This window comes from Mesoplodon mirus (assembly GCF_964341445.2).
Source record: "Mesoplodon mirus genome assembly, chromosome: 12".
In the NCBI taxonomy this organism is placed as follows: Eukaryota; Metazoa; Chordata; class Mammalia; order Artiodactyla; family Ziphiidae; genus Mesoplodon; species Mesoplodon mirus.
The window spans coordinates 55082149-55105136 of record NC_138988.1 but is presented as its reverse complement, the minus strand read 5'-3'; the positions used below and the strand labels follow the sequence as shown (position 1 = coordinate 55105136).

Here is a 22988-nt window from a genome sequence, read left to right as displayed (position 1 = left end):
TCCAAAACTTTGCTAAAAATCTACTCTTTCTTTCAACAAACATTTACTGAGCACCTACTGTATGCTAGGATGTCTTCTAGGAGCTGGAACCATGTGAATGAACATGGTAAACAATATCCTGCTCCACAAAACCTGCAGTTTCATGGGGGAGAGGGAACCATGTTGTTCTGGAGAAAGGCAAGGCATGGAAAGGGAGGGAAGTAAAGGCAGGTGTGTGCAATTCTAAACAATGTTGTAAGGGGTGGCCTCTCTGAGAAGGTGATATTGTACAGAGATGTGAAGGGGTAGAGGAAGAAATCTATGTGATTTTCTGGGAAAAGATGATTCTAAGCAGAAGGAACGGCAAGTGCAGAAGCCCTGAGTCAGAATCACGCCTGTCGTGTTTGAGGAACAGCAAGGAAGCTGAGTGAGCAGAGCAGAGAGAGAGCAAGGAAGAGGAAACAGAGTGGGGAGGAGTTGTAGGTCATTCTATGGAGATTTGCATTTATTCTGGGTGAGATGGGAAACCATTTCAATTTTGAGCAGGACCACGACCTGACCATATTTACAGCTTTGCAAGGCTATCTCAATCTGCTGATGGTCTGAGTTGAGCAGGTTCTGTATTTGGGCAAGTGTGGAAGCAGGGAGACCAATGAGGAGGCTGTTACAATAACCTGGAGAGAGATGCCCCTGGGCTGGACACTGGGCTTCACACACAGAGGTGAAAAGAAATCTATGAATTCTGAATGATTTTGAAGGCAGGATTAATAGGATTTAATGACTGAATGCAGAAGGAAAAAGAAAGGAGTCCAGGATGACTTCAAGTTTTATGACCTGAGCCAGTGAAGAGTTACCATTTACAAGATGGAGAAGACTGGGAAGGGGTGATTTGTGGTGGGGGGCAGTGGCTGTGGGATGTGCAGGTGGAAATGCTGAGTACAGGCAGTTGTGCACACAAGTCTGGAGATGAAAGGAAAGGACAGAATTGGAGAGATGGTTTAGAGGTGGAATTTAAACTCATGAGACTTGATAAGATTTCCTGGTGGGGACTGCATGTAGGGGAGGGAACACAAGATTTAAGTGAGAGTGAATATTCAGCTCTCTTCTCCCTAGAAGCACAAAGATCAGGTATATATAGTAAGTAACTTTAATTATTTTATTTTCATTTCACATGGAAGGTAGAATTAATTATTTTCTTAACATGCAAGGTAGAATTAGGTTGTTGAAAGTTAGGATTAGGGTTAGTAAGTAAGTAAGTTTAGACATTTAGGCATGCACATGCATGCAGGCATGCATACGTGCACTCAGATGATAGCTCAGAAGAAATGGGGGTAATGTTGAACGGGCTCTTTTTGAAACTTGGCCCATGATGAAGATAAAGATAACAGCAGTTACAGGCCTTGAGGCAAATCTTCCTTCCTGGGCCTAAGTCTGATTATTTGGGGAGCGTGCTGTCTGTTTTCCATGTTACAGAGCACAAAGGGAACTAGTGTCATTTTATCAGCTAGATAATTGAGAACTGTTTTAATTTTTCGGGAAAATATAAGAGTAGTACTTCTTGAAGATAATTTCATTCCTCTGTGTTGTCTCCCCCCACCCAACTTCTGCCCAATTATTGTTTTGTTTTGAAACTTTGGTTTGAAGAATATTTTCTGGAAAGTGATTTCACTGTCCTTTGTGAATTGTAAAATGATGTCCTGCAGTCAAGTGAAATTTTCCTTTAATGAACCTGTGTGAAATCCAGGGGCTGGTTGAGAGTGCCTATCTATGCCTAACCATGTGCTGGATGTTTCATAAATGTTCTCACCTTATTTGCTTAGTAGCCCTGTGATAATGGTATAGTGAGCTCCATCTGTGTCCAAGAAAAGTGAGATTCAGAGAAACTAAGCAACTGGTCAAGTAGTAAAATGAGTGTTGTAACTCAAATCCTGTGCTCTCTTCTCTGTATATCATACTGCATCTTTTTACAACTCTACCAAAATTTCCACCTAAGCCTAAACCAAGCAGATCTTTCTAAAGTTGAAAGTGTACCTGCTATTACTTCCCTGGAGTCAGTGCTTATTCTCTTCTAATCATGTGACTAAGCACATTCACAAGTGATCTGTGTTGACAGCATCTTCCCTTAGAGAATTCCCCTGGATGTTCAATGTGCAACTGCCCTAATCCTCACTGCACATCAAATGGCTGTTTCTATTATTAGCTTTATTCATAGTCTTGGTAACTGAGAGATGAATAACCAATCTTAAGGTCAGAGGTGAAACCACAGGTCCAGTTTTCTAGTAGCAAATCATTTCGTTTGGGGGTAGACTACCTGCTGGGGCGTTGTATGTGTTTGATGAAGGGGCTGTTTAACTTGGTGCATCAAATTGCCTTATCATATTTGTGCACATTGCTTCCATGCATGCTCATTTGTCCTGCACAAATCCCAAACCAGTCTTTTACCCTTTGATGCTTTTTCATCTTTTGTTCTGCCTTATTATTCCTAGGAAGTAAAAAAAAAAAGATCCCAAGATATAAAGTTTGAATTTCAATGACTGTAAGGACAGAAGGCATAAGTGGCCCCTAAATTTAGCAAATAAATTGGCAAAGATGAAACGGGCCATACTACTATAGTAGATGTGTAAGGAAAATGGAACTTATATACACTCTTGGCAGTTGTAAAAATTGGTACAAATTTTATGGAGTACCTAGAACATAATAAATTAGTATTTATTTTGATATAGAAATTCTACTTCTGGAAATGTATACTCTAGATATAGTCACGCAGCTGCTGGAGTTAAGATACCTGGGCAGAGATAACTGGACCAAAATATTTGCTTATTGCACTATGCTTGAAAAGCAAAGACTTGTCGATGACTTTCTAAAAACCAAAACAAATTTAGCTCTGAATCTATATTAAGTTTATTATTTTGGTAATGTAACAAATCTTATCCTTTCTATATAAAAATTTTGAAATCATGGATAAGTAAGAAAAAAGAAGAAGGAAATTATATTCAGGGTGCCACCAGGTAACCATCATTAGAAAGTGAATGTATTTCCTTCTAGTTCTTTTTTGTGCAAATATGTTATGTGCCAACATGGCTTTTTTCCTACTTTCCCTATATAGCTTGATAACATTGATACTTTCTTTTATCAGAACTTTCTACAAAAATCCATTTTAATAACCACAAGATTCCCCATTTTATGGAAACATTGTAAATTAAACTTTCCCATTGTGCAGGAAATTTAGTTGTTTCCAGTTTTGCTTTGAAGTATTCTGATAGTAGCAGGTCAAAAAGTACCTACACGTTCCTTTTTTATTATTTGATTTATTTGCCCCATGTTATCCTCATTGGTTCTGGTTTTGCTGAAGCTCTGTTGACAGAGTCTGGGTCAGTATGTATATTCTAATTTGTTTCTCTCTTGGTAAATCACTTTTATGGCTGGTATAATAACTCAAGAAGTTACTATATGTATATAATATATGTATATATGTGTGTGTATATATATCTATATCTCACATCTATAACACATTATTCTTTTAATTTCAGCCACAGCATTTGATTTTAACGCACACATGTTTTTGGATTTGGGGTGGTACAGTTATGTCATTGGTGGTAGTCTGGTGTTTTTAAAGAGCCTGGGCTCTGGAGTCACCAGCCTGGGTTTAAACCTTGACTCTGGTGGCTGTGTGGTTTTAGACCAGTCCTTTATCCACTGTTTATGCATCTGCAAAATAGTGGTGACAATAAGATCCACCTTGAAGGCTAAATATAAGTGTTGGAGACAATGCAGGGCAGGGCTTAACACACAGCACATGCTTGATGAAAGGCAGCCATCATCACCCCTGGTACCTGCTGCTCGTCCTTCGCTCTGTTCTTTTGATATTATTGTAGTTTTTGTTCAGCTTTTGCCACACACTTTCTCTTCACTTCCAGTCGGGGATCTTTTCCTCAGCTCTGTGTTGCATTAGGCTTAGGTGTTCATCTCTGTAATAATCACATTTCCTCTTTTCCTGTCTCCTCTGCCCCTCTCCTCACACCAAGTATCGCTAAAATATGAATTGTCAATTACTAGCATGAAAATGAAACTGATGATAAAATCACGAGCTCCAGTTTTTTGGGTATCTCTATGGGTTGGTAGCTTTTAAATCGGAACTACTAAATTGCTGATTTTTAAAAATCTTTTAACATTTTTGTACAACGAACACAATTTGTGTACAGGAATGGGGCTGTTGACCTATTAGGACTGCAGAGAAATGTGGGGCTTGAACTCTTATAATCCTCTCACTCACCTCATGAACACAAGACATGACACTCGGGGAATTTAGTGCAGGCTTCAGAATGAAGGAGGAGAAGCAGAAAAATGATTTAGTGGCAGGGCCAGTTGATGATATCCTGTTCACATCTCTTCATTATGCCCTGTGACTTTTCTGGATCCTTGACTTGGGATATTGCCATAAGCATTTTGTATGTCTCAGGGGAAAAAAAATCATAAAAATCATGAAGAGTCACCCTTTTGGAAGGGACCCATTGTCATACTCAGTTAGATTCTTGTGGGAAATGGAAGCCAGGGAGGACAATCATCAGTGACAGTTCTTATTATGTAGTTTTGTGTACACCGATGTTTTCTGCCCTGTCTTTAGTATACAGAGGAAAAGATATCCTCTCTCAGAGAAAGACAACTATCGCATGATATCACTTATATGTGGAATCTGAAAAAATGATACAAAAGAGCTTATTTACAAAACAGAAATAGACTCACAGACATAGGAAACAAACTTATATATAACAAATATATATATATATATGTTCACTTGGCTGTACACCAGAAACTAATACAACATTGTTAATAACTATACTTCAATTTTTTTAAAAAAGATCTCCTTTTCTGATTTAAAAAAAATTTTCCTGTAGTTAAAAAAATAACATTCAATGTAAAATAATAATAGAGAAATATCTGGGATAAAATTCTCATGAACATCTGCCCCAGAGACACACATTATCATTTTTGTTTATAAACCTTCTTATCTTTGTCCATGCACATACATGCATTCAAGTCTACATCCTTGTGTATTTCACTTATCTGTATTACATACACTTTAAAAAAATAGCATTAGTTTTCTTCCCCCCCCCCCCAAAGCAGACCCTGAGGCAAGAATTTGAGTGTATTTAGTTTATTTGGGAAGTGATCCTGGAAAACAGCAGTTAAGGAGTGGGGAAAATGAGATAGAGACAGGAGGAAAGTCCAACAGGGATGTTCTAACAGGCAGATTTGGGCTGTGGGCGGTCGGAGCTCCTGTTTGCTAGGATACCTCCCAGGAACCAAGCATAGTACACATCAGATGAGGGGGCTATAGCATTTATTGTCAATGTCCATACCCCATTGTCTGACGTTTGCCCCCAGGCTGTAAACTCCCCTGCAGCTTGACTTGTGCCTGTGCCCGGACTTAGCATCCTTCTGCAGATCTGGAAAAGACAGAGCAGAGAAACCCTGCACGTACCTTACCTGGGAGTGGCCATGGTGCCTGTGAGTGTCTACCACGGCCGTGTGCTAATTAGATGGGCCAAGGATGCTGTGTGCACTGCCAGCACCGAGCATCATCTCCAATCCTGTCCTGCATGTTGTTCTTCAACTAACTTTTAAAAAATTCGGCAATGGATCTTGGATACATCCCCAAGTCAGCACATGCACACATATTTACATACCCTTTTGTGCTTTATTGTTATTTATTTATGTTGAAGTATAGTTCATTTACAGTGTTGTGTTAGTTTCAAGTGTGCAGCAAAGTGATTCAGTTATTCATATATTTTTTTTTCAGATTCTTTTCCATTATAAGTTATTATGAGATACGGAGTGTAGTTCATACCTTTTGTTTTTAATGGCAGCATTTCTCCCTGAATGCGGGCCAGCTAATCACTTGAGTGAGAACGATGCCAGTTTTTGTCCTCATTTTACCTTGTGAACCTAGAGGTGTGCCAAACAATCCTCCCTAAAACCAAGAGTGATTTCACTTCTAAAACAGTGCATCTCAAATTCTTCTGTACACATGAATTACCTGGGGAACTTGTTCAAATACACATCTGATTTAGCGGGTTTGGGGTGGGGCTTGAGATTCTCCATTTATAATAAGTTCCTGAGCGATGCTGATCCACAAACCATGCTTTGAGTTCAAGGTTTTACAACCAGATAACTTGAAGGGGACTTGTACGTTGTAAAAGTACTTCTTGTAAGAGTCTGGAGAATTTGCATAAGGATAACGTATTGAACTAGGAGAAGAGAGACTCTAATTTCCCGCTGTGAACTTGCTTTGGACACGGTTATCATGCAGGTGCTTGGTTCTGGTGTAGAATTTATGGTCCACTGTGTGCATTCCTTTGCTTGCAAAGAGAACAGGCTTCTCATCTGCTCAGCTCTGTAAATGTGTTTGGCCAAGATGGGCTATAAAACTGGATTTGGAATATTCCAGGGTTCCTGAGTGTTTACATTTACACATCATCGCTACTCTTATCAGATCACAAACCTGAATGTCTTATGGATAAATCAACTTAAAGGATCCAAAAGAGAGTTTTAGATTTTTCCCTTCAAATTTGGTCCTCCATGTCTTCTGTTACAATAACTAGTAACTGTGTGGGTGAAGATGCAAATCAAAACCCTGACATAATCCTTGAATCCCTTCTCAAATTCCTCATCTCCAGCCATGAGGAAGTATGTAGAATGTACCTGAAAAATGGGTTTTTTAAAGTCCACTTTTCTCCACCACCTCCACTGTCATCTCCATCACTCTCATGATCGACTTGACTGCACAAGCTTCCCAGCCTATGGGAGCCCTCCCCTATGTCTTAGCTCCCCATTCCCTTAGAAACAAATCGATTTTCTCAACAAAGCAGATCATGTTTTTCCCCACTTGAACACTTCAGTTCCTTCCCATTGCATATTAAGAACAAAATCCTAATTCTACTCAATATTCTGTAATAATCTACATGGGAATAAAATCTACAAAAGCGTGGATATATGTATACGTTTAACTGAATCACTTTGCTGCACAGCAGAAACTAACACAACATTGTAAATCAACTATACTCTAATATAAAGTAACTTTTTAAAAAAGAACAAAATCCTGGTTCCCAGTGCATAGACCCAGCAGGGCTACAGTGCCCTCAGAGGTCTGGGCCCTGCCTACCTTTCCAGCGTGATTTCCTGCCCCTGTCTCCTGGCTCACTGTGTCCCAGCCACACTAGCCCTTTTCCTTGTGCACAGGAAGTGCTTTCCTGCTGAGGAACTTGGCCTTTCTGCCTGCCTGGAAAATGTTTTGAATTCTATGAATTTTGTAATTTTTTTTCAGTTAATCTGATATGCACCAATCCTTTCTCTATGTAAATCTTAATCTATTTTACTATTGTAGGTCTTAATCTGCCACTCTTTTGAAGGTTCATAAGGAAACAGTGAGGGAAAGAAAAAAAAATCAAAGAAAGCCTTGATTTCTGTCCTTGCTGCTCTTCCTGCCTGTCTTCTTTGATTTCTGATTTCCTCTATGCTAAAGCAGGCAGTTTTCACTGAATAGCTAATAAGTGAAATGCCATTACCTGTAAATAGGTACATCTTGATTTAGTGTATTCTTTAATGTAAGCTTCCGAAATTGATCCAGTTACCTGTTCCCTCAGTGCTTCATTTTATTTTGTTTCTCATTTACTTAAGAAGAAAACAGAGGCAGGCACCAAGTGAATGTGTACAGCAGCTTAGATGGGGAAAAGATACAGATATTAACCTCTGTGGAGTGTCATTTAATCCTTACTGTGAGAGCCTGTGATAGCAGTATCCTTCTTTTAAATAGCGAGGAGACAGTCAAAGAAGTGAACTCACTAGTCCAGAATTATAGAGTGTGTGTGTTTGCATGTGCATGTGTGTGTGTGTATACACATAAACTTATATGTAATATAATATGTAACTGCTTCTGGATTTGAAACTAGATCAGCCTTGGAAATCCCTGGTGGTGTTTCATTATATTGGCATCTTTCTCACTGGAGTTTGTGGAAATATTTTTAGGTCTTCATGACTTTCCTATGAGAATTTATAAATTTGGGACTTTCCATTCCATGATAATCTTTGAAATGATTATGAAAGCATATTTGAGGTCATCTGGTTGACCAGCTGATGTCACTGCCTGTGTCTGTGTTTGTATCTATAATCGCATGGTGCCAAGGAGACCTACTGTCACTGTCTGGGGCTAATGAGGAGAAAACAAGGCAGACGTAACAAGTAAATGATGCTTTTAGGCCAAATGAAAGCAGTTAGCCTGGCAAGCTGTGCTCAGATGAAGGTTTCATAGCAATTCAAATAGAGAAATTGATGGGAGAATCAGAATGTCGCCTGGCAAAAATAACATGGCCCGTGAACTTCAAAAATACCTGCTGCAGTCAGTAGCATGTTCATGTGGCAAGTGGCAAGTGGCAAGTTAGATTTGGCAAAATGACATCCTCCATGATATCACATTAATGTTTTAATTGTAGTGGTTATATAACTTTGCTTTTATGCAATTTTAAAGTGCACTTGGTTTACTAGTTGTATTGGAGCTATAAACAGAGGTATATCAGTATACCTCATTGATTAAATGTTTGCACATATTTAAGTTCTCCTTAATAAATATAATCAAATCAACACTGGGAGTCTATTAGGTATATTTATATAAACTATATAATGATACATAGTGATAGATATGTAATGACAGTATTTTTACACCACACACACACACACACACACATATATATAATTTTTTTTTCCACTTTAAAGAGGTTGATACCAGGGTATCTCAAGTTTGGCATGACAGATACTGTCTTTCACAGACCATTCTTTGCGGAGGGCTTTCCTCTGTGTGATGGGATACCAATATCAGCTTCCTCACTGCAGCTGTGGCAGATAAAAATGTTTTTCCAGATATTGCCAGATGTCTCCTGACGGGCAACATTGCCTCGTTTCAGAATCAGTGATCCATGCATTACTCATCTACAGTGACCACTGCCTTGTCCCATGCGTGTTTGAGGTTACAAACTCTCAACAGCATCGACTTTGTGTCTGCGAATGAGGGAAGGGTCCTGATGGTGCATATGTGGGCTACACTATGGGGAGGAAACCTACCAGCGTCATGGAGAGATGGCGGTGTTGGCAAAGAATTATGTCTGCCTTGAAAGAGATTTTATCTAGCTCTTCTTTTATGCTGTATTGTTTCTAGATTCTTGAGATCCAGTTTGAATCTCCATCTTCATTCTCTCTGTTCAATCACCTAGGCAAACATTTTACAAAATCCTTTTCTTGGAGACCAGGAGCTAGGAGTATACATGTGAGCCAAACAGATGGGCACTGTACAGGGTGTTGTTAATTATAAGGATCACATTGTATTAGGGGAAACAAATGCTGAATTCCACGTTTTTTGTTCTATCTTCAGGGAGTGTAGTTTGGATGCAAGACAAAGAATGTATACTGTCTTATATTTCTTTTGTAAGGTGAAGTACTTATGATAGATATTTATTTTTTTGGATTTTAGCTATCAAGATTAATAGCTTGTTTATTTTATTTTTACAGCTGCTTAACTTTCATTTTCAGATAATTTCAAAGTTACCAAAAAAAAAAATTTGCAAAAGTCGCATAACACCTTTGACCCAGATTTTCCACATATTAAACATTTTCCACATTTGCTCTATCATTTTCTCTATAAATATATACATAATAATATTATTATTCTAAAATATTTGAGACAAAGTTAGATTTGATGCCCTGTTATCCTTAAATACTTCAGTTGTACTTCCTAATAACAAGAACATTCATACACAGTAAAATGATCAAAATCAGAAAATTAACCTCAATACACTAAAAACATCTAACGTCCCACTAATGTCCTTTATAATAAGCAAGCATTTTATCGGGGCAGGAGCTAGGATTCAGTCCAGCTCAGTCCCTACATGGACTTGTCACACCTCTTTAGTGTCCTTCAACCTATCATACTTCTTCAGTATTTCTTCATCATTTCTTCATTTTTGAAGATTAAAGGCCAATTATTGTACATTGAATGTCCCTCAGCTTGGGGCCATCTGATGTTTTCCAATGAGTGGGTTCAACTTTTCACTGTTGGAAGGAAGGCTACAGAGCAGTCCTGTCCTTCTGGTGGATCACACAGGGGGCGGGGTGGGCAGGACCTGATGTCCACCTGCTTCATTCTGGTGATGTGACTGATCAAAAGATGTTGTCAGCAAGGTATCTCCATGGAAAAGTTACTATTGTCCTCTTGTAATTAGTAACCTTTGGGGAAAAATTCTTTGAGACTATGTACAGTTCCTAGTTCTCATCAAATTTTCACTCACTTGTTTTGACATACACTGATCGTTCTTGCGTAAGTCAATTATTACTATTATTGTTACCAAGTAGTGATTTTGTAATTCCAACATTCCTTCCACAGTTTTAGTTTGCATCCTACTTTAAAGATGCCTCATTTATTTAGTTAATCACTTACATAAGAAGAGTCTCATGGAAGCAACCAAAATGTCCATCAACGGATGAATGGATAAGGAAGATGTGGTACATATATGCAATAGATCAATGGAGTATTACTCAGCCATAGAAAAGAGTGAAATAATGCCATTTGCAGCAACATGGATGGGCCTAGAGATGATCATACTAAGTGAACTAAGCCAGTCAGAGAAAGACAAGTATCATATGATACTGCTTATATGTGGAATCTAAAAAAAAAGATACAAATGAACTTATATCCAAAACAGAAATGGACCCACAGACACAGAAAACAAACTTATGATTAACAAAGGGGAAAGGGGGAGGGATAAATTGGGAGTCTGGGATTAACAGATACACATTATTATACATAAAATAGATAACCAACAAGGACCTACTGTATAGCACAGGGGACTCTACTCAATACTCTGTAATAACCTACATGGGAAAAGAATCTGAAAAAGAATATTTATGTGTGTGTGTGTGTGTGTGTGTGTGTGTGTGTGTGTGTGTGTCTATCCCTAACCCTAACTGTTGTATATATCTGAATCACTTTGCTCTACACCTGAAACTAACACAACATTGTAAATCAACTATACTTCAATTAAAAAAAGAGTGTCATAGATTCTTATTTTATGGGTTAAATCCTAACATTTTGAATATTTATTCCTGAATGTTTTAAAGAGAGTTCTGACAAGGTAAAGATAAATGGTGGCCATAAACTCGCTACTCTTTTGTCTCCTCTTGCACGCACCGTATGAGCTAACTTTGCAGTCCTATTCAGGTGTTAGGGTCATCCAGCAGAAGCAGCCACTGCCTCAAAGGGTGGGTGACAGTTCTGCCTCAGTGATTCATTGAAGTGGGCTGCAGGAGCACAAGTCACTTTCTCCTTGGAAGCCTGGAGCACGTTATTGTTCTTAACTGTGCTGAGAATGCCAGTGACTCTAAAGCTGGGGGAAAAAGACGCTTAATGAGTTTCAGCATGTTAATGTACTGCAGGTTCCCAATTGTATGAATTTAAGGAGCTTAGCAATTTGGTATCTTCTGAATAATAGCATTTTTATACTCTAAGTACTCCTGGGGAAGTCTGAATAACACTGCAGCTTCTTTGGTGTAATAGCTTTGGTGGGCTAATTGACTTCAACCATGGGATTGCTCCTTACAAAAAAAAAAAGCCACAGTTTTGATTAATGAGCCTAGTAATAAATCATTAATCTTTTTAGCTGATAAATGATAGGAACAGTGCTCCGCAATATATTTCTAGATTCTCCTTGCTGATCCAATGGCCACATTTTAAGAATCTTATCATCAGTTTAATATGACCACCTCCATGTAATTTAATATAATATCTAGTAAGTTTGCACCCATGAGGAATGCAGTGGGACAGATTCTAAATAGCAATAATCGGGACTTCCCTGGCAGTCCAGTGGTTAAGACTTGGACATACAATGTAGGAGGTGCAGGTTCGATCACTGGTCAGGGAGCTAAGATCCCATATGCCTCGGGGCCAAAAAAACACAAAAACATAAAACAGAAGCAATATTATAACAAATTCAATAAAGACTTTAAAAATGGTCCACATTAAAACATCTAAAATAAATAAATAAATAAATAGCAATAATTGCTCTTTTATGAACATGACTTACATTTAGTTAGTAACTGTCCTTCTGCAATGTCCTAAATTTCTTTATTTCTATAATTACTCATAATTATAGAAAGGATAATGAGTTACTGAGCTTCTCCTATGTGTCTGGAACTCCACTAAATATTTAGTATACTGTGTCATTCAATTCTCATAACAACTCTCTGAAGTAATTAGTATTATTTCCCCTTTACAGTTCAGGAAATTTGCTGAGCAATGATAACTAGTTAATGTCATAGAACTGGTAAATGCCAGAGTCACCATGTCACTATCTTTTACAGATTATTCCTACACAACATTTTCTGGAGGTTTATAAGTAAATTTGATTTTCTTTTTGTTAAAATTGAAATATATAAATAGTTGAACCCACATTGAAAATTTTGGTTGTCTTAAGGCTTAATATATCCTAGGGGGTTATATATTTCAAGAATTAATTTTTGTGTTCATAACATAGCTGAGACACCATTTAGAAATAATTTAGACTGTGTAATCACCATATTGAAGAAAATAGAACTTCAAGTTATGGACAGTAAGAGCATAGGAGGCAGATGTCTACATCCTTGCCTGCACTAATGTGTTTGCTAATGAGAAATAGCTTTTATTGGTGAAATTTAGCTGTAAACTAGCCACGAGGCCGAACTCTGTGTGGCAGGTGAGAATCATGGCCCATCATGTCTCTGTTGTCAGGATTTAGCTCAGTGGCTGGTATAGACTAGAGGATTAAATGTTTGATGAGTGAGTGAATGAATGGTCAATAGTATAAAAAATAAGAGGATGATCCATTTAGTAAAGTAGCTTGAGTCAAGATATGTAAATCCACAAGTGGCTTTGACTGGGATCAGTATTGTGACCCTGTGGGCCCCCAGTTGCTGAGGTGTGCTGGCAAAGAGCTCAGGACTCCTGTAAACAGAACTGGGGGAAAATGGAGATGCATGCCTGCTTTTCTCATCGATCTTCCAGGAAGTCCTGGTGACATCATTTAACTCGATGTTGAGTCACATTAAGAATAAGACTTATTTCTTTCCTCTGGTGAGTTTTAAGAAAATTGCAATTAATATATATGCCAAATAAAAGCTGGCATTGATAATGGAAGTTATGCTTTTCAAAGATAAAGTGGTTTATCTCATTTGAACATCTACAACCTACTATGCACCTCTTGTTTGCTATTTCTCTACCAAGGTCATGATGTTAATACCAGAAATGCAAGAAGTGAAGCTTCTAGCACCCAGTTGGCTTCCTTCTCCCACCTGCTTCATTCCTGCATTGATAGATCAGTCTTCATGGTGGTAATCAAACACACACACACACACATTTTCTCCAAGCTAATGTTAAGGATCGTAGGCCACCACATGTTCTGCAACCTTTTCCAGCTCTTTTCAGAAAGGCTAGGATTAAATAAACCTAGGATATGCCATCCTTCACTTAGACTGACAGGATTTAAATTTATAGCTGAATTTGTTTTCTAAAAAAAGGTGCTGGTGTAGAGCTGACTGTGTCCTCTTTCTCTAGTCCATGTGAAATACGCATGGCTTTACAAAGCCAGTTTCCTGTGAAATTGACATCGGACAATTTAGGAATAAAAGTGGGTTTAAGCAAAACAGCAATGCAACTTCATATATAAAGCTGTAATTTTTCACTTTCTATATATGCAGCATATACATTGTAAATGTATCCATATGTGATAGAGGTTAGAGGAAAACTAGCCAGGTGTGTTTTTCTTAGCAACTTGAGAAATTTTTATTGTGCCAGCCTTGAAAACAAAACTTAACTTTGGGTCTTTTGTGAACTCATTCCCTCAGTAGGATGAAGGGATTTCCATTCTTCACAAGGTGAATTGTGCTTCCAAGTAGGTTTTACACGCTGAACACCTGTAGGAATCCAGCCACTGTTGGCTCCTTCCCCTTGATCTATCAGAAAAAGTTGTGAGCCAGCCATTAAACACACTGTGTTATGTTGAAATCTCAGGTCTCCGAATCAAATAGATTGGGATTTGAATTCTCATTGGATTTAACAGCTGTGTGACCTTGGACGATTGCATATCTTCTTAAGACCTCAGCTTTCTCACATGTAAAATAAAGACATTAACCATATCTATCTCAAGGACTGTTTTAAGGAATAGAACCATAATGAATTTAAATAATTTTAAAGCCTTGTGTGTGGCACACAGTAAGCTTAAAATAAATATTAGATAATATTGTGCCATACAGTGCTAATAACAAATCCTATATAACAACAAGTAAGTTATATGACTTGATAATAATATTAATCCTATGTAGCAATGAATATTTTAGTATGACTATGTCCTGTGCAATATTTGGGACATACTTATGTTACCAAGTCCAAGCTCATACTGCTCACCTCAGGACAGGCCAATAAATCGAGATGAGTTGTTGGAGCAAAGAATAGTGACTTTATTTGGAAAGTCAGAGGACTGAGAAGATGGTGCACTTGTGTCCCAGAGAACCATCCCTGAGTTAGAGTTCAGTTTCTTTTATACTGAAAGGGGAGTGGGTGTGGTTGGTTGTTGTAAACTTCTTGGTGCCGGAATCTTTTGCTCTTGCTGCTGTTCCAGTTGATCTGGTCATGATATTCCTGTAAACCTCCAATAAAACAAAGGTAATTCTCTGTTCTGCAACTTTTTATCTCTGTATGAATGGAAAGTGTTACAACTTTAAAGGTCAGAACCTTAAGAATGGACTATCCTGTATATATCAGGCTACAGGTAACATTTTTAACTTGTAGCAAAAGCAATAGCATACAAAGGTCAAAGTAAAAGAAACAGATCCAATATGGAGTCTGATTTGTTCTTTGCTATTACACTTATACTAAAAAATTTCTTGTGGTTTCACACAGAAATTCAAATTTAACAGGATGTCCTTTATTTTATCAGGCTGCCCTACTCTCAAGGGACATAGTGTTTGCCGCCCAAGTTCTGTTGCACAACTCCAGGAGTTACCATTGGTGCTGGGCTCTGGGGTATTGTTGACATAGAACACAGTGGGAATGGTTGCCCTTGAGTGGAATTCTTTGTCCCTAATTTCTTTATACCTCGCTCAGCGACCACATTTGTGTGTGTTCCCAATATGCCTGTGAGCCTCAGCAAGTCTATGCTGTCATATTCTGGGCAGAAGACACGGAAATGGTTTGCATCTGTTCTGTCTTTGTATGTGTTGTGATGATTATTCCAGAAGAAGTTAATAGGGTGCCATAGCAAATGTATGGCCATGTTCATGCCGTTTCCAGAATTCCAGTTGTCTGAGGGAGAATTGTGGTCACTGTCAACTAATCAAGTGACAACTTTGTATCCCAGAGCTCATGGCAGGGAGACCCCCTTCGGAGAGGTGAATGAGACTGAGGAAAGGGGATGAGATTTGTTTACAATATTGAGTTTGTTTCTCTATAGTTTTGTTTCCTGTTCCTGTTTGACCATCAGGACCCTGAGTACAAAACCATATGTCTTTGTGATATAGCAGTACATTGCAATAAAACTATAGAGAGATCTCAATATTGTAAAATGTTAATTTAGCATTTTCTCACAGGAGAAACCATCCCATCAGGTGATACTGGGCTGAGCTCATGAGGTCATATGGAGGGAGAAGTCAAGGAGAGCCAGGATCCCACCTGGCCACCTGGCCCAGGACCACAGGTAACTCTAATTCAGTCATGGAGACTCAAGGGGCTCATAACACTTCACTGCTCATCTCAACCCAAGGGCTGCTTTAAGCCTGCCCTGCCTTAAAGAATAACATACACAACCCAGTGTTCAGGTTGTCCTGAGCACTAGAAACAATTTCTCTTTCTTTGCTGAGTGTGTTATACAGAATTAACCCCCCCTCCCAGATTAAACTTGAGGATGAGAATGCCAGTTGCCAATGCTGTGCTTACATGGAATCTGAAACAATGAAATCCTTCTTTTAAAACATGTGTTCCTTAGGGAAGTTGTTCTTATTGGTTCTTATTTTAGGGAAATTGTTCTTATTGGTGCTGTGGGAGGAAAAACTGGTAGAGGCTCTCCTCTGACTCCATCAATATGTGAAATCAGGGGAAGAGAAATCACCTTCTCGCTTTTAGCGGAGGGAGAAGACAGTTGAAAACAGAGGGCAACCCCCTTCATTGCTTAGCAAATAAGACAGAGGACACACTTATTGGGCACCATTTAGGGGTGAAAGACTACTTCTTGGCAGTCTTTCTTTATTTTCCCTCTAATGGTCTTTAATGCATTACCTCAAATGAATGCTTCTAGAGCCCCCATCGTAAGGGAAGGCTCTGGCTCTCTCTTTTTACCGGGTCCAAGGCCATGACTTTGTAGCTAGGGAACACAGAGGTCCAACTGTGAAGGACAGAGTTGAGCATATGCCCTTATATATTTATGGCAAAACAGATTTGAATCTCCAGAGAAACAACCAGTAAGGGGTGTGTGTGCATGTGTGTGTGTGTGTGTGTGTGTGTGTGTGTGTGTATGAAGAGCTTTATTTCCTGGAATCTGCCAGATTATGCAGGCTGACAACTCCCAAGATCTGAGGTCAGCAAACTAGAGACCAAAGAAGAACCAGTGTTTCAGTTTGAGTCCAAAGGCAGGAAAGAAACAATGCCCCAGCTTGAAGGCCGTCAAGTTTAACTCAGGGGAGGATCAGCCTTTTTCAGATCTTCAACTGACTGGATGAGGCCCACTCACATTAGAGAGGGCCGTCTATTTTACTCAGTCAATGGATGAGTTTAAATGTTAAAGTCGTCCAGGAAACACCCTCACAGGTAGATCCAGTATAATGATTGACCAGCATCCTGAGCATCCTGTGGCTCAGTCCAGGTGGCAAATAAAATTAATCACCACACACATGTATGGTACTAAATAAAGCAAGTATGTCCAGAATGGCCGGCTTCCTCCAGATCTCACCTAGAGGAGCTGTAACTCCTAGAGCCATGCAACAAGCGTGCTGATGATGTTACTAGAAGAGTAAGAGCATCTGTGTACAAAGTTAGTGTTCAACTAATTCTAAAACCTCCGATGCCTTTAGGGCAGCTTATTAATGCAGGAGGCTCTAACTCCCTGCTTCTGTTTTGGGGGAGAAGTAAAAAATTTCATTTTTATTATTATTAATTTTTAAATTGCTACAGCACTTAAAATAGGATATCCCATTAAAAGACAATTGTGCCTTTGTCTCCCCATTGATTTTTCTTTCTACTGGTGCTATCCATGGACTAGCAGTATTTATAGGCAATCCCCAGAGTTGGTGTACTGTAGTAGAAAGGGTATTAGGTCAAGAGTCAAAAAATATCACTTCTGTTGTCATTTATTCACTTACTCGCCATGGGATTTTTGTATTCCTCTTAAGATCTTAGAACCAATCTTCTCATTGGTAGAGGGGGGTTAATAACTCTTGCCCTATCTACTGCCTAGAGTTATTATAAAGGGCCATGCAAAATAAAATAAACATCCATGAAACACCTTAAGTACTGTAAAACTCTGCTGCATGTAAGGAAATATTATTATCTTCAGTCTGTATGAACACCCCCTTCAATTTGTTTTTAAAGTATTATAGTCACGAGGTTGCTTTAGAGTTGTTTCAAACATCTTCAGGATATTTCAGGATATTTTGTCACCACTGCTCAGGACAATTCATCTTGAGACAGCTTTGTCCACCTAACAGTTAAAAGTGACTATAAATTGATTACACATAATTTTGTGATTTAATAAAAACTTGATAGTATGTAAAGTAAGCAAAAACTAATAACTTAGAAAGACCCATAGTGTAGTATATTATCGTGGAAAAAAATAGGAACTAGTCCCCTAAAACAGTGTTAAAATTTGGTCCACCAAATGGTACTTGTTCACAAGGAAATACATACAGAAATAGAGAATAAGCATTTAAAACCTTTTATAACAAGTTCACATTAGCATGACATTTAATCCAAATGTAATTTTGGTTTGTTTAATGTAGTAATAAAAAATTGCAATTTGCATTTTGTATGTCTCTTAATTTTTTCTATTAACTTTGAAAAACGTAAATATTTTGCAAATATTGGTTTGTGACAGATTGGAAATAAAAATGGTCCCCACCACAGGTGGCTTGAGAAACATCGCTCTAAAATTCCTAATGCCAATAACTACTTCCTGAATATTTAAATATAATTTCATCAAGCATGAGTGTTGTCAGATTGAGTGTTGAAATCTTCTTCAAACATAGTTACCTTTTCCAGAATCATGTATATATAATAGTCATAATGTGTATCCAAAAAACACAGCCCCAGACATAACCTTTGATCTATATATGAGCAATAATTTTGCCCTCCGTTTGTATTCATTTGCTAAGCTTCCTTGAAATGTTCTGACATTGTCTTCAACTGTAGTAAAGCAAATGAGTACCAATAAACCTAACACTAAAAATCTGAGAAAAATGAAGCCATTTCAGGAAAAAAATTTTTATATTCTTATGTAAAATGACAAGGTCTCTGCTCCCATTAACAATGGAGAGGGTACTGTTCTAACTTTTTCACAATCTTTTGACAAAACTAAATAATAAATCAAGAAATCCCCATACAGATGAAAAGATACAGAAACAGAGCAAAATGGTGAGATGGTCAATTAAATGTAATAGATGTATGAATTGTAGTCATATACTTTTACAGACTAGCATACACTGCAGTGTTCACTCAGTTGATGATGTGTGAAATGCTGACTAAGGCTAGGAATCCTCTTTTTTTTGTAGCCTTACCTCTGTAACTAAAGATACTTCATGAATAAGCAAAAGTGAATAAAATAAGGGATTCAGAGATATTTATTCTTGTATGTGCAAATATTCCTTTGAACCACAATTTGCCATCTGTTATTCATTGATGTTTAGGAGGAAAGGCAGTGTTAAGAACTGGGAAGAACATTGGACCAGGTATGAAAGGATATGGGTTCTATCTCTAGCCTGTTACTATTTATCTGAGTGGCCTTGAGTAAGTCATAAGCACTATTTTAGCTTGTTTTCGTTTTTGTTCTTCCCATCTGTTAAATATCAGATTGGACAAGATGCTCCTTTAGGTCCATTCTGGAACTAAATGATCATGAAAATTTAAGTTAAAAAACAAAAAGATTTTTAAAAGATTCTAGATTGCAGGTATCACGAGTTATTTTTCTGCAGATTTAAAAGGCACATTCTTTTAGGTTCATGGTGCCAAAGAACCTTTTGAAAGAGCCCATCTATTAACATAAATGTGGTACATAAATATAAAAGTGAAAATAAAAATATAAATGCATATATTACTTTAAAGTTCATTCTATGCAGAAATTAAATTCTACTGTCATCAACAAATATGTTCAAGACTTATATTGTATTTCAAAGGAGAGAATTACTTACTGAATAACACTGCCCAAATGCTGTATTCTTCCTATAAATACAAATTAAGGAATGACACTCTCCAATTCTGTACTGTCTCTGTGAATACAGATTAAGGAGTTGGCCTTGCTGTTTGAATTTGGATTCAGAAAATAGCTACTGGGCAATCTCTTGTGTATTAAGCTCTGTGTGTTAATTACACACCATTTTGAGAAGTTGCAGTGCATTCTATACTTGCAGAATTTGGAAATGGATTTGAATCAGTATACACTGGTGTACTGCTACTTAGATCTGTACACTATGCTTCACTAGTGGGATTGGTTGCTTATGGTTGTTTAGCCTCATTAAGGATGAAGGTATACAGAATGTTGGGCAAATGCCAACCCATTCATGGGACTGCAATGTTCTGCAGCCCACTCTCTGGGTTAAGCAGGAGCTCCCACTGGAACTTGAGTTGATCTAGGGTATAAGCTCCAGAAATCACATCATAGGAAAGTTTTTCTTCTCTCAACTCTTTCTCAATTCTGATTCTTCACAGGAAAAATACTCTGTCTGGTCCTAGTGTGCTTAATACCTCTCTTAATTACGAATCTCATTTGTAACTAAGAGAGAGTCAACCACCAGGGTCACAATCTTCTGTGAACAAACAGTAGCTAATATAATTTAATCACGTGAATTTGTTGCCAATTTTGATAGTAACCTACTTATGCCAAGTGATACTGGCTTTTTAGCTATGGTAACAATATAATGTTATCTTTTTCAATGGATTTACTTAAGCCCAAAGATATTTTGATTTAAAGAAAACTTTTAAGGACTTCCCTGGTGGCACAGTGGTTAAAAATCTGCCTGCCAGTGCAGGGGACACAGTTAGATCCCTGGTCTGGGAAGATACCGCATGCCATGGAGCAACTAAGCCCATGTACTCAGCAGAACTACTGATCCTGTGCTCTAGAGCCCACACTGAAGCCCACCCACCTAGAGCCCATGCTCCGCAACAAGAGAAGCCACCACATTGAGAAGCCAATATACCACAATGAAGAGTAGTCCCCACTCGCTGCAACTATAGAAAACCCGCACGCAGCAACAAAGACCCAACATAGCCAAAATAAATAAATAAATAAAAATTAATTAATAAAAAAAAACTTTTAAGTAAGTAAACTTATACTACATGGCTGGCAAATTTTCTAAGATGATATGTGAATGATTGAAGCTTGGGAAACATTGGGCTACTGGAAAAATACACTGAGATGGAAGATAGAAAATCTGACTAAATTTAATTTGAACCCTGTCACTAATTATTGGATTGTCCTCAGGTGAGATGATGAATTTTTCATGCCTCCATTTGCTCATTATCCAATAAGTATGATGATATTTGCCTAGCTACCTTTGGAATGATGATGTGAAGATTAAAATTAAAGGATGGGTAGTAATATAAAGTCAAAAGTCATATGTACATAGGTTTGTTATTATGTATCTGAAACACCACTTTTTCTTTTCTTTTAGGTTTTTTTTTTCTTTTTTTGTCACCCCAGCGGTTGGGTGGGGAATCATGTCCACTTAGGAAAAAAATAATATCATCTCTGTTTTCTCTCTAGGATCATGCCATTAATTAGTGGGGTGTGCATGCGTATGTATGTGTGTGTGTGTATGTCTGTGTGTGTGTATGTCTGTGTGTGTGAGTGAGAGAGAGAGACTACAGTTGTACAGTTTCTACATATACACTATTCCCAAATACTAAAGCTGTGTTGTCTTTTCCTGATTGATTACCTGTTTATTTGCACTGTTTTTCGTGGTGATCACGAAGTTTGAAAACTAAACTATGTTTCAAAAAGAACCTAATAATAGATCTTATTCATCTCAAAGCTTAATAAAAATATTATGGCCTGTCTGAATATTTAGAGCTGTTAAAAGTAATGGAGCTTAGTTCCATGCCAAAACTACTTCTTGATCTGTAATAATATTTGGAATTTTGTTTATTGTATTTTTCATTTTGCTTAAAACCTCAAATTTGCTACGGAATATATCATCTCTTCACAAAAGATATTTTACTATTACATAATGTCGTTTCCTATAGACTTCAGAATTGCTTTTCCCAATTTAATCATGTTTGTTCTTGAAGTTAAAGTTGTTGTGTTGGTTAAAATATAATAGTTCATTTAAATATGGGATCTATTTTGATATTAATGATCAGTCATGTCAGGCTTTTGTCTGTGCTTTATTTTGAGACATGCATACAACTAAGTTCCAACTTATTAATTCATTGTGTGAAATAGAAGATATTCATGCACTTACAAATAATGCTAGCAGTTGTTGTTTGATTTCCCATTCTATTAAGCAAAGCTTATTTAAGCACTACTGCTTCATAATCTCATTCATATATAAATATTTAACTGTGGTCTATGGGAGTGATTGCCAAACTTGAGCAGTCATCAGACTCACCTGGAGGGCTTGCAAAACACAGATCACTTGGCCCACCCTCAAGTTTCTGATCCCAAGGTGGGGCCTAAGAATTTGCATTTCTAGAAAGTTCCCCATTGATGCTGAGGCTGATGATAAATGCTGTCCTAGGACCACACTTCTTTTCTCCCCATTGGTGCAGTGGAAGGCACTATAGCAAGACAGGGAAGCCCATGGACTTTGGTGATACCCCCAGGTTTCAGCCCTGGCTTTGACACTTAAGAGCTGTATAACTTAGACCAAGTTAGGGATCAATTCTGTCCACTGTAAAGTAGTAACAATTATATGTACTGGAAATATTGAATGAAATAATGTATATCAAGTGTTTAAAGCAATGCCTAGCATGTTATGAACACTCACTAAATGCAACATTAGTAACTAGTGGTGACAGTAGTTAGAGTGGTAATAGAACCACTAGTTATGGTCATAGAATATACATACTTACGTTAGTTCAACTGCAATAAAAGTTTATTAGACTATTCTAAGGAAGGCTAGACAGAAAGTTTGGTTTTCACTGATGACATTGCTTCTATGAGAAGCATTCTGGCAAGAAGGAATTCAGTGAAAAGAAATACCACCCTTACTGAAAGAACTTCCAAGAGCATGCTAGAGATTGGAACCTAGATGGCAGTGTAAGCAAAATGTATAAATTTGTGCAATGTTTCTCAATATTCAGAACTTACTGCATGTGTTTCTTTTTTCCCTTAGCAACAAGAGCAAGACCCAACAAACCTATATATCTCAAATCTCCCCATTTCTATGGATGAACAGGAGCTTGAGACTATGCTGAAACCATTTGGACATGTCATTTCCACAAGGATACTAAGAGATGCTAATGGAGTCAGCAGAGGCGTTGGCTTTGCCAGGTAAAACACCTGCTCTTTCCTTGTATTCCCTTTAATTCCATCCCTTTCTAGCACTACAATAGTGCTGGAATATAGAATATTCAAAGAAAAGTAGCTTATCAAACTGACTGTATCTTTGCTTTGAGTCAGAGAACTCCAGTGTAACTAGAAATATGTTGTTCTTGCTAAAATCTGTACATAGAATGTTTATATCTGTCTCAAGTCGTAATGGTATGCATAACCCCTTCCCAGTCCTCTCTATGC

At 37.8% G+C, this 22988-nt stretch overlaps 1 protein-coding gene across 12 annotated transcripts in view; it reads left to right on the top strand.

The window, feature by feature from the left end:
- RBMS3 (RNA binding motif single stranded interacting protein 3) overlaps positions 1-22988 on the top strand; it is a gene marked incomplete at its 3' end in the record, with an annotated part of 743397 nt that overhangs the window by 470844 nt on the left and 249565 nt on the right. For all 12 annotated transcript variants that reach the window (XM_082637571.1, XM_082637569.1, XM_082637570.1 and 9 more), the window contains one exon: positions 22588-22745. In XM_082637571.1, coding sequence (XP_082493697.1) covers positions 22588-22745 — 158 coding nt within the window. The remainder of the gene's footprint in view (positions 1-22587; positions 22746-22988) is intronic.